Below are 11,913 nucleotides of genomic sequence, written 5' to 3'. Positions count from 1 at the left end.
TCTGTTTGTTCATTGGAGGTGTTGTATTAGCAATGTTGCTTGTTTTTACGATTCTATATTTCCTTCTTTCTATATTAACTTTTAGTATAATATGTAGCCAATGTCATTCTGCTTTTTTACTTGTCACTTTTGCTTCAAAAACGTTTGGATAATGGATTGCAAAGATATTTGTTTCAGACGAAGCAGAACTTTTATGTGACAACTAATATAGTTTCTTGGTTTTCTGTTAACCCGGTAAGAGATTAAGACAAAGAAAGGAACGTAATCCAAGAAACTTGAACTCGTGTGTTCAAGGTATTTAAAATCTTATTATATAAAACTTGTTTCAGTGTTAGTCACTCGCATAATATTACGTATCATATTTCTCGATTAGATTTTGACACATGCAATTATATAGTAAATTACAAAGTTTAAAAGTAAACGAATTACATTAATATTTTCTGAAAGGATATATAAAAATTTACAAATTAAAAGATAATTATACAATAAATTACAATCTAAAACTAAAAAAGATTACAATCAAAATTTTTTTGAAAAGGTAAATACAAAATAATATAGTAAAAATTGTAATCAAAAGAATTATTAAAATTACTAAAAAACTTGGTTTATTTATTTGAGTTTCTTTTTTAAATTAGGAATATGTGAGATCAATAGATGTTTTTTCCTTTTTTGTAATATGTTTTACTTAATTTTGTATATTTTTTTGTTGTCAATTATAATTGTAGCATTTTTAGATTGTTTAATTTAATTTCTATTTTCATCGCTGAACTATCAAAAATTTATATATCACCGTGTTTATAATTTTTTTTAATTTGATTTTGTATTTTTAGATAGTTTATTTTGATTTCTACATTCAGTTTTGAATTATATAAGATCTATCATCGTGCTAATAATTTTAGATTGTGACATGTGTCATGATTTAATGTAGAAATATATGATGATTTAAAATAATTTTTATTTGAATTGTTTTTCAGTTAGGAATATATAAGATCAATTTAATTATAGTAATTTATATTCATCATTACTCACCATTTCTTTGAGGTTGATTATTAAAAAATGCGGAGAATCGTTGAAGAAGAGATAAGGAAACGAGGATTGAGATTAGGCATGGACATTCGGATTTCGGGTTCGGATTGGATTGGATCATTCAGATTTCAAATTGGGATGTTTAGAATCCAATTAGGATCCGAATGATTTCCGGATAGGATCGGTTCATATTTTTACGGATTCGGATCGATACATATTTTTTTTGGGAACTCGAAGTGTAACCGAAACATAGATAATTTCGGTTTTGGTTCGGATTTGGATCTGAATTATCCTAATTATCCTATTAAACCCGAAATTGGATCTGAATTACTTAATTTACCCAATCCGAATTACCCAATTACCTGTTTTACCCGATCCGAACTTAGCATGGGATGAAAAATCTGAGCATAAAGGTAATTATGTGTATGTATTATTTCAGTTTAGCGGATATCCGATCGGATTTAGGTTATAACCCGATCCGCATAAAAATCCGAGTTATATTCTATATGAAATCCGATCGGGTTCTACTAAGTAACCTAAACCATTTAGATTCGGATTTTTAGGATCGATTATAATCGGATTTTCGGATTCGGATTATACGCACATGCCTTATTGAGATTGTATCAATTATACCCATCATGCTTATGGATACAACCAAAACTTCATCGATTAGGCAACAAAGATGACATAAACATTTAGAACAGAAGAAAACTTGAAGTTTAGGCTCCACTAGTCTTGATGCTACAATGGCGTCGATGAGTTGGATATAACACCCAAAAAGTTTACGGTCGCGTTCAAAAATTTCACGGTCGCGTTCAAAAAGTTCACCGTTTTGTTTCCATTGAAGAGAAACACAAAGACAAGTATCTAACTAAGAACGCATAACATGACGCGTAACTCAAATGAGAAGATGAGGATAGACATTGTTAAAACAGAAAAAGCGTAAAATTACAAAAAAAAAATACTATTTTCAACATCAAGAGGCCCATGAAAATCATTATACAAACACAATAAGCTCATTTTGATTCTGCTTGTTTTCCACGGCTTCACATAGGGTTCACCTATCTTGAATTTTCATTAAATCCCCCAAAAACTTGAAGAAAATGAGTGAGGCCCCAGTCTTCACTATTGCGTATACATCAATACCCACCATTTTCTTAGGTTGATTCTCAAATTAGGGGATGATCATAAAAAAAGAGATAAAAAAATATTATAGATAATTTTGGAAACAAGGCGTGTATCTTGCGTACCAAGTATTCTTCTTGATATTCTTGTGCTGGTTATCTAAAATGATAATGCAAATGCCATTTCACGTGTTAGTTTGTTTGCCTTATAGCATTTACCCATGTGTCATTGTATTTGTAATCAATATATCGGTTATGTATGGAACCACATTTACATTTATTGATTTTGGTGAAATACACAAACTCTATAGTGACAACAAGGCTTAATTTATAAAAGAGAAGGAGAAGTTTCATATTACAAATTTACAATCAATGAGCACTCATTAGTCGTTGAAGGTGAGATATCGCAGCTGCCTTGAGGATATATTTCTTCAAGACTTCTTGCGTTAAAACTGCTTCTGCCAGTGTGGGGGTGGTGGCGATTGTGACTAAACGAACTCATTATCTTCCAATAATCTTGATCATGAAACATTTGACACCTCTTTTGTTTAAGCACAAGATTTTTATTACGTGGAATCTTATTTTCGTACGTTTTTGGTAATTGCGAGTCTTTGAGTGTAGAACGTATCTTGGATAAAACTTCTTTGCAGAATTCTACTTCAAAGTTGAAAAGATGTCTTCCCGGCTTTATCGCAACAACCTGAAGTCCTAATGTGGTCATTAAAAGCCGTCAATGAAATAAATCCGTAAATCCCAGAAACGGAAGAATATTCTAGATCTTAATATTGCTTTTTTATATAAAGAATAATCTTATGGTATTATCAGAGCCGGACCGGAGCAAAGTTTTATGAAACAATGCAATGGAGCCCCCATTTTTAATGGGTCCCACATAATATTTTTTTTTTTTTTTTTTGTAAACCTTTATATATTTTTGGTTATATATATATATATTGTATGTGTCTAAACTTTTTTATAATTATTATAAATAATTGAATTATTTAAAAAAGTAAGTTTTTACTTAAAAAATTTCTAAAACAATCAAGAGTTTTGCTTAAAGTGATTGTTTTTATTATAGTTTTTTTTTTATATATATGATGCTTTTGAACCAAAAAAAAAAACTACGAAGCTATTTTTTTTTATTCGTATGGGGCCCCAAATTTCTTTGGTCCGGCTCTGGGTATTATTTGTCATTTCCAATTTTGTTTTAAAGTCTAAATTCTAAAATATTGGTGCGATAAAATTGATAGACGATACTTTTTTTTTAAAACATAACTAATTACAATTCAGATCTTTTAGGTGGAATACATATTAAACAACTAATAATATATAGGAATGGGAAGAATAATGAGGTTTGATATGTAAATACCAAAGTAGTCCAGAGACTCCAAACATACAAAAAAAATTCGATTAAATGATAAATAGATAGCTATAGAGTGTAAGAGGAACAACATAACTTGAAATTTTGGAGTCAAACCAGAATTTTTCAAACCAAATATTCTATCCAACTATAACCAAATAGGCATGCTTCATGCAAACACAATATAATAAAAGTTATAAGGTCATCTTTGTCTTTGCTTGGTTGGTGATCTTGAGACCATTGGAAGATCACTTCAATATATATTTTTGGTCAATTACATGTATTATATCGAATTTAAATTTGGATGAGGACACAATAACGATTCCATTACAAACAATTTGCCGAAAAATCAACTATATTTTCTTCAATTTATTTAAATATATACAAAAATCATGGTTTTCTATCTGAATATATTTTCACAAGTTAAATACAATTTTAAAAGGAGTTTTCTTAAGAAAATAGATCAGATGTATAAATATGGTTGGGAGACAAAGATACATAAACTGATAAAAGAAATAAGATGTATATAGAATCAATACCCACTTCTCGTAAAACCCACTCATCGTTATATAGATAAGACTTAAGAGTAGATGTTAAACTATGCTAAAAAAAAACATTTTTAAAATACCAAAAAGAACAACAAAAACAAATAACAATGAGTAGGTTTTAGGAGAAGGGGGTATTGATTCTTGGTATAGTTGAGTTTTATTTATATTTTCATTAGCCAATCCTTTTTAATATTTAACTGAAAATGTTGTAATACCTTCCCCACCTAGATGATGATGAGATAATCATGGACCCAAAAACCTCAATTTTAAAAATGTTTATTCACCAAAAGACAAGAAAAATAATAATAATCAAAAGTAGAGTAAAAGAAGAGAGAAGTGACATTCTTTTTCCTTTTTTTAGCTTTTGCTCATAATTTCTAACAAATGCACTTGTTTTATCCAAAGTCTGATCATTGAGTCCAGTTGGGTAATGAGAGACACCAGCTGGGTGTTTTCTTTAAGCTCTTTCTTCACACATAAACATCAGAAATAAGAAGAAACAGAGAAAGCTTTGTCATTTTTGCCCTGAAACCATGAAAGAAGATAAAGCTTTGTCCTTTTTCTCTTTTCCATTTCTTTACTCTGAACAATGTCTTCTTTCTCCCATTGCAACAACCACTGGGTTTGGTTCATCTTGTCGTCTTGCGTCTTAAGTAAGTTAAAAAGAAAAAGCTTTGCGTTTGGGACTATGTCACAGCTTCTTCTTCTTGGGGTTGTTTCAAGAACTCAACTTTTACATCATGAGATTGTTGTTCTGTTGATAGAGTTTTAGTTTTGGGTTTGAAGAGATCTGAATTTCTGCAGCTGAATCTGAGATTAAGGGTCGACCATGTCTATAACTTGTGAACTCTCGAATCTTACTTCAAAGAAAGCAAAGGAGTCGAGGAGTGGCAAGAAGTGGCTAAAGAAGCCTCTCTTGTTCCTGATTTTGTGTGGCTCTTTGGTAATTGTTCTGGTTGTGTTCTCATGGTTAGGTAGAAGTCAGAAGGAGGAGACATCTTCTTGTAATGGAGAAGCTAAAGTGTTGTATAGACATCAAAACGTCACAAGAAGTGAGATTCATGATTTGGTCTCTTTGTTCTCTGATTCAGATCAGGTAATAACCTGAATTGACTTTGCTTTTGAGCTTTTGTGTACGCATCAGATTTGCCTTAAAGTGTAACACTTTACCATCAATTACCATTCTCTGCATCTGTTGGCAGGTATTATCCTTTGAATGTAGTAAGGAATCAAGACCTGGAATGTGGGAAAATTATGGTATTACATGTTCCCTGAATATGCGGTCGGAGAAACAGGAGACCAGATGGATTCCCTGGAATCTTAATCTATCAGGCTTAGCACATTCTATCTCATCAACTTCTTGTATATGTGATAATCTTGAAGCGGTAAGATAACATTCGATTCGAGCACATGTGAAGAAATGCCTTCAAATTTGGTGTCTAGTTCTCACAAAAGTTTATTTTGAATGTGTTTTGGTTATGGGTAGAGTTTACAACAACCGGAAAAATCAGAAAACCTTGAGGAAGAGCTGGAGCAGAGTTTGTCAACTTGTTTAAGAAATGCATGGTGGTGGTGTCTAATCCTTGGTGTATTAGTGTGCCATAAGATTTATGTATTTCATTCTAAAGCACCAGCTAAGAGGAAAGAAAAAGTACATCTGCAAGAGCCTTTAGCTCAAAAGAAGCAGCAACAACGTGCTCAGACTTCTTCTAAAGGGGCTGGAAAATGGAGGAAGAACATCCTTCTCCTTGGTATTTTAGGAGGAGTTTCCTTCTCCGTTTGGTGGTTTTGGAACACTAATGAGGAGATAATAATGAAAAGGAGGGAGACTTTAGCTAACATGTGTGATGAACGAGCCCGCGTGTTACAAGATCAGTTCAATGTTAGCTTGAACCATGTTCATGCCTTGTCTATTCTTGTATCTACATTTCATCATGGGAAAACCCCATCTGCCATTGATCAGGTGATTTTTTTTTCTTTCTGCTAATACATTTTGTATCTCAAGTTTATGTTTAAATCATCAACTTCTGTTACATTTTACAGAAAACATTTGAAGAATATACTGAGAGAACAAACTTTGAGAGGCCTCTTACTAGTGGTGTAGCGTATGCTTTGAAAGTCCCACACTCAGAAAGAGAGAAATTTGAAAAGGAGCATGGATGGACAATAAAGAAAATGGAAACTGAGGACCAGACAGTCGTCCAAGATTGTGTTCCTGAAAATTTTGATCCAGCACCTATTCAAGCCGAATACGCGCCAGTTATATTTGCTCAAGAAACAGTTTCCCATATTGTATCGGTTGACATGATGTCTGGAGAAGTCAGTAACGTTTTAAACTTTCTTTTTGCCTTTTGCCAAAACAGTGAGCTAAAAGAGAATTCAAAAGTCTGAATATTTTGCAGGAAGACCGTGAAAACATCTTGCGGGCAAGGGCATCAGGAAAAGGAGTATTGACATCTCCATTTAAGCTTCTTAAGTCAAATAATCTTGGCGTCGTGTTGACCTTTGCTGTGTATGACACGAGCCTACCGCCCGATGCTACAGAAGAACAGCGTGTTGGAGCAACTATTGGGTACTGCTTTTACTTTTAAAATAAATGGTTGTGCTGATTACTATGATTCTAGGAATGAATATTGAATCTATGTATCAAAGAATGATACTTTTATTTTGTAGTATGTTCTCTGTACAAGAAAATCTTAATAAGGCACACCTCCTAAAACAGGTACCTTGGTGCATCATATGATATGCCATCGCTGGTGGAGAAACTTCTTCACCAACTTGCCAGCAAACAGACGATTGCTGTGGATGTTTACGACACAACTAACACCTCAGGTCTAATAAAAATGTATGGCTCAGAAATTGGGGATATAAGTGAGCAGCACATAAGTAGCCTTGATTTTGGTGATCCATCAAGGAATCATGAGATGCACTGCAGGTTACCTCCAACTCTAATGGTATTTTTGTAAGAAACGTTTCACTCCTCACTCTTCTGAAATATGAAAATGTTATTATTTTATACAGGTTTAAGCATAAACTTCCCATTCCTTGGACCGCGATAACAACGTCGATCTTAGTTCTGGTTATTACTTTTCTTGTTGGTTATATTTTCAATGAAGCCATCAATCGAATTGCCACAGTTGAAGAGGACTGTCAGAAGATGAGGGAACTCAAAGCTCGTGCTGAGGCCGCTGACGTTGCAAAGTCACAGGTAAATTTTGTGAATCATATAGTCTCAAAAGCTTGATGAAACCTTCTTTGTTTTGTTAACAAGAGTTGTTCTGTTACTGAAATGCTTCCTTTTTTTAAGCACTGAATTGCTTCTTATTTTGCAGTTCCTAGCAACTGTTTCTCATGAGATACGGACTCCGATGAATGGAGTTTTAGGTACTTTTTCTTCTGATCCTTTCTCAATATTGCATGTTTTCTGGTAAATCAGCTGAAAAGTTTAAGCATGTTGTTACAGGAATGCTGAAAATGCTGATGGACACCGATCTTGATGCGAAGCAGATGGACTATGCACAAACTGCTCATGGCAGTGGGAAGGATCTTACATCCCTAATAAATGAGGTTCTTGATCAGGCAAAGATTGAATCAGGAAGGCTCGAGCTTGAAAATGTGCCTTTTGATATGCGCTTTATTCTGGATAATGTTTCATCTCTCCTCTCTGGCAAAGCAAATGAAAAAGGAATTGAGGTATAATATATAAACTGCATGGCCTTCCGCTTCTGTTTTCCTATGACAAACAAAATTTCATATCTAATGAAATGTCGGTTTCTTGTTACAGTTGGCCGTTTATGTTTCTAGTCAAGTTCCTGATGTTGTAGTTGGTGATCCGAGTCGGTTCCGGCAGATAATTACAAACCTTGTTGGAAACTCAATCAAAGTAATTTACTGTTTACTTCTTACTAAACAAGATGCTTCTCTAATATCTACTATTACAGTACTCATTTGTTCTTTCCTTAATAACAGTTCACACAAGAAAGGGGACACATATTTATCTCAGTGCACCTAGCAGCTGAGGTAAGGGAGCCTCTTAATATTGAAGATGCAGTGCTAAAACAGAGACTAGCTTTAGGATGCAGCGAGTCCGGTGAGACAGTTAGCGGGTTTCCTGCCGTAAATGCATGGGGAAGCTGGAAGAATTTCAAGACATGTTACAGCACTGAGAATCATAATTCTGATAAAATCAAATTGCTAGTTACAGTGGAGGATACAGGAGTGGGTATACCTGTGGATGCACAAGGCCGAATATTCACGCCTTTTATGCAAGCCGACAGTTCCACATCGCGGACTTATGGTGGAACCGGCATAGGTTTGAGCATAAGCAAGCGTTTGGTTGAACTCATGCAAGGAGAGATGGGGTTTGTGAGTGAGCCCGGGATAGGCAGTACTTTTTCATTTACTGTAGTTTTCGGGAAAGCACAAACAAATACGTCGATTACTAAGTTGGAACGATTCGATCTAGCTATTCAGGAGTTTAAAGGATTGAGAGCATTAGTTATTGATAACAGAAACATTAGAGCAGAGGTGACCAGTTACCATCTTCAGAGACTGGGAATATCTGCAGACATTGTTTCAAGTCTTAGAATGGCATGCACCTCTGTCAGGTACTTTACATACATTAGTGTCGGTTTTTCTTTACTCTTCCAACTGTATTACTTTTACTGTCCTTGCATTCCAAGGTTTGATAGAGTAGCAGTTCTAGAGATTATATAGTTAGTTCACTGAAAGCGTTCTATTTTTTTTTTTTCTGGAATCTTTGCAGCAAATTAGAAAATTTGGCTATGGTTCTAATCGACAAAGACGCCTGGAACAAGAAAGACTTTTCAGTACTAGACGAGTTGTTTACCCGTAGCAAAGTAACCTTTACAAGAGTCCCAAAGATTATTCTTTTGGCAACTTCTGCAACTCTTACTGAGCGCAGTGAGATGAAGTCGTCTGGCCTCATCGATGAGGTAGTAATAAAGCCTCTTCGGATGAGTGTCTTAATATGTTGCTTGCAAGAAACCCTTGTTAATGGCAAGAAGAGGCAACCGAACAGAAAGCGAAGAAATCTTGGACACTTACTCCGAGAAAAACAGATTCTGGTTGTGGACGATAATCTGGTGAACAGACGAGTTGCCGAAGGTGCACTTAAGAAATATGGAGCTATTGTTACATGCGTTGAGAGTGGCAAGGCTGCATTGGCAATGCTTAAGCCGCCTCACAACTTCGATGCTTGCTTTATGGATCTCCAGATGCCTGAAATGGATGGGTAACTAACTATTTTTCAATCTTATCCCTTCAGCTTGTTCATTTCTTGGATGTGGTCCCTGGTAATTTTATGATTTTTGCGCAGATTTGAAGCAACGAGGAGAGTCCGTGATCTGGAGAGGGAAATCAATAAGAAAATAGCTTCTGGAGAAGTTTCTGCTGAAATGTTCTGTAAATTTAGTAGTTGGCATGTCCCGATATTAGCAATGACAGCTGATGTTATTCAGGCTACCCACGAAGAATGCATGAAATGTGGCATGGATGGTTATGTATCAAAACCGTTTGAAGAGGAAGTGCTTTACACAGCAGTAGCAAGATTCTTTGAACCCTGTTAAAAGAAAGTCTAAAAACGCCACTGCCCTTGTAGGATTATAGATATCAACCCGAGAGCTTTTTGATGTCGGGTAGTATATCATGAACATCCATGACCTGCAATTCAACTTGAGATCAAGGAAAGAACCAGTCCATTATCCATTGTTCTTCACAGGTCTCGTTCGCTTTAAGACCTGGTCTGGTTGAATGAGAAAAAAGACTGCGAAAACCGCAATCTTTCTCTTTGTATAGACAGTTTGTCGTCTTTGATCTCTGCATGTGTGTATAGTAGATTTCTAGTGTATAGCTCCATTATATTCATTCATATATATAAACCCAAATTCTCTCCTCTGAACTGTAAAACAGCTTGTATGTTGTGTAGTAATAGTAATGGCTCTTGATTACATGATAGGAAGCGTATATATGACTGTTCTGAAAAGCTTCCAGAAGCAGAACAAAATCTTCCTCAAAACCAGTGAATTGCAGATCTAGCACATGATTGCATCTGAAGCAAACCAAGATTCCCTAGTCATAGATCTTGAACTTTTGGACTACTGATTCTTTCTAACTAGTATAAAGGGTGTCAAGTTGCACTCATTTCCTTAGCTCTTAAACTTCCTAACTAGATTAGATCTGGATCTTTCTGCACCACTCATTGCCTTCTTGGGAAACATGTCAACTTTCTTGATAAGGATACTTCTTCCTTTGCTTATCATAGCAATTACTATTCCTCAATGGTCAGGTAAGAATATCACTGCAATGTTCACAATTATATGTCTTTTATGGCCTTATGCAGATGTATGTGCGTGTATGTATAAACAGAGGCAGAGTCGGAACAATGGTGCATAGCGGATGAACAAACGCCAGACGATGAGTTGCAGGCAGCCTTAGACTGGGCTTGCGGGAAAGGTGGAGCAGACTGCAGCAAAATGCAGCAGGAAAACCAGCCTTGCTTCTTGCCCAACACAATGAGGGATCATGCCTCCTTTGCTTTTAACAGTTATTACCAAACTTATAAGCACAAAGGTGGTTCTTGTTACTTCAAAGGAGCTGCCATGATCACTGAGCTTGACCCCAGTAAGCTTTCTCTCTCTGTCTCTCTCTCTCTCTCCGTTGAATCTTAGCAGATAGTGAACCATCTGTATCTGATCCAGATATGATTGTCACAGGTCATGGTTCTTGCCACTATGAGTATAACCCCTGATTCCAATGAGACAGCCAAAACGAGATACAACAAGATGAATAACTATGATTTTGCATTTATACATTTTCTCTATGTAATGTTTTCTTTCCAAATGAGTATCCATGTACTATGCTTCATTGGGAAACTGTTCTACCATTACTCTTCAATCTGAGATACAACAACCTGTTTTCTACTGTGCAACAATCTGGTACTATTGCTCGATCTAGAATACTTCACAACATGTTATCGCAGCAATAGACTCATTCCAGTTTTGTTCAGAGTACTTTGTCCTCACCCAGTGCTACCAGATAACATTGGTCTCATTCTGTTCATGGAAGTGAAAGAACAAATGTCTCCATGAATGTATGTAATGGAAAGACATACTTGGACCAAGTCATATACAGTATAGAAGCTATCGCTATCGATACACTACAGAGATCCATCAACAATTTTCTTACAAGTTCTTCTCTTATTCAAAACCCACCTAATGTAGGTGGCTATATGATAATGTGGTAAATACACTATTACATTAAATACTACCTAAATTGGTGCGGCCTGACCAACTAACTATTTTGCCTGCCTTGTACTAATTTATATTAATCAGCCTTAAACCTGCAATGGAATGTTTAGCTTTGTACAGGCTCTGTTCTCGCCACATTCTCCTGAAAAGCAAGGCTTTTGTGTTCTGATTGTGTTCCCGGCATGTCCTGATTGGCAGCTCGGTCTACCTATTATTTGCTCCAAAGATCTAGCATCAGTTTGGCTGTGTGCACTTGTAGTAGCTCCGTGTCAGTTCATTTCCTTTAACAAGTTTCTGCCCATATATACGCCAATTGTACCCATCTTGCATTACATTCTCACGGATAAAAGGGTTGTTCCCTTCTGAACCAGACTGCAAAGATAAGCCAGTACTTTCAAGACTTGTTAATGTAATTGATAAGAACCTCACAGTCTCCCTCAAAAATAACATCCGAAAACCCTCTTTCCCAAGTATGCTGTGAAGCAGCCAATAAACTACGAGTTTCTGCTTCCAACGGTGAAGCAGCCTGTGATAGTGAAGCTGATGCCAAACTTTTTGTGAAGCCGGAATGATCCCGAATTAGCCAACCG

At 35.7% G+C, this 11,913-nt stretch overlaps 2 protein-coding genes across 2 annotated transcripts; both read left to right on the top strand.

Annotated features, from left to right (window-relative positions):
• The first annotated feature begins 4,385 nt into the window (after positions 1-4,385).
• Positions 4,386-10,031, top strand: LOC9306516 (histidine kinase 2). Its single transcript, XM_002870399.2, has 13 exons — positions 4,386-5,151; positions 5,258-5,440; positions 5,542-6,018; positions 6,099-6,374; positions 6,458-6,627; positions 6,778-6,990; positions 7,077-7,263; positions 7,388-7,439; positions 7,519-7,748; positions 7,840-7,938; positions 8,025-8,662; positions 8,821-9,309; positions 9,394-10,031. Exons 1-13 carry the CDS (start codon positions 4,885-4,887, stop codon positions 9,641-9,643), a joined length of 3,531 nt encoding a protein of 1,176 aa, XP_002870445.1. The 5' UTR covers positions 4,386-4,884; the 3' UTR covers positions 9,644-10,031.
• A 72-nt stretch (positions 10,032-10,103) lies between these two features.
• On the top strand, positions 10,104-10,996 carry LOC9304508 (glucan endo-1,3-beta-glucosidase 1). Its single transcript, XM_002870398.2, has 3 exons — positions 10,104-10,362; positions 10,443-10,697; positions 10,790-10,996. Exons 1-3 carry the CDS (start codon positions 10,293-10,295, stop codon positions 10,822-10,824), a joined length of 360 nt encoding a protein of 119 aa, XP_002870444.1. The 5' UTR covers positions 10,104-10,292; the 3' UTR covers positions 10,825-10,996.
• The last annotated feature ends 917 nt before the right edge of the window (positions 10,997-11,913 follow it).

The sequence above is a fragment of the Arabidopsis lyrata genome (assembly GCF_000004255.2).
Source record: "Arabidopsis lyrata subsp. lyrata unplaced genomic scaffold ARALYscaffold_7, whole genome shotgun sequence".
Classification (NCBI taxonomy): domain Eukaryota; kingdom Viridiplantae; phylum Streptophyta; class Magnoliopsida; order Brassicales; family Brassicaceae; genus Arabidopsis; species Arabidopsis lyrata.
The sequence above is the reverse complement of the archived record's forward strand: the minus strand, read 5'-3'. Positions and strand labels throughout refer to the sequence as shown.

Coding starts and splice junctions, on each gene's coding strand:
- LOC9306516 (XM_002870399.2), top strand. CDS start 4,885: ATGTCTATAACTTGTGAACTCTCGAATCTTACTTCAAAGAAAGCAAAG. Junction 5,441..5,541: donor TATGTGATAATCTTGAAGCG/GTAAGATAACAT, acceptor GGTTATGGGTAG/AGTTTACAACAACCGGAAAA. Junction 7,749..7,839: donor CAAATGAAAAAGGAATTGAG/GTATAATATATA, acceptor TTCTTGTTACAG/TTGGCCGTTTATGTTTCTAG.
- LOC9304508 (XM_002870398.2), top strand. CDS start 10,293: ATGTCAACTTTCTTGATAAGGATACTTCTTCCTTTGCTTATCATAGCA. Junction 10,363..10,442: donor TACTATTCCTCAATGGTCAG/GTAAGAATATCA, acceptor ATGTATAAACAG/AGGCAGAGTCGGAACAATGG. Junction 10,698..10,789: donor GATCACTGAGCTTGACCCCA/GTAAGCTTTCTC, acceptor TGATTGTCACAG/GTCATGGTTCTTGCCACTAT.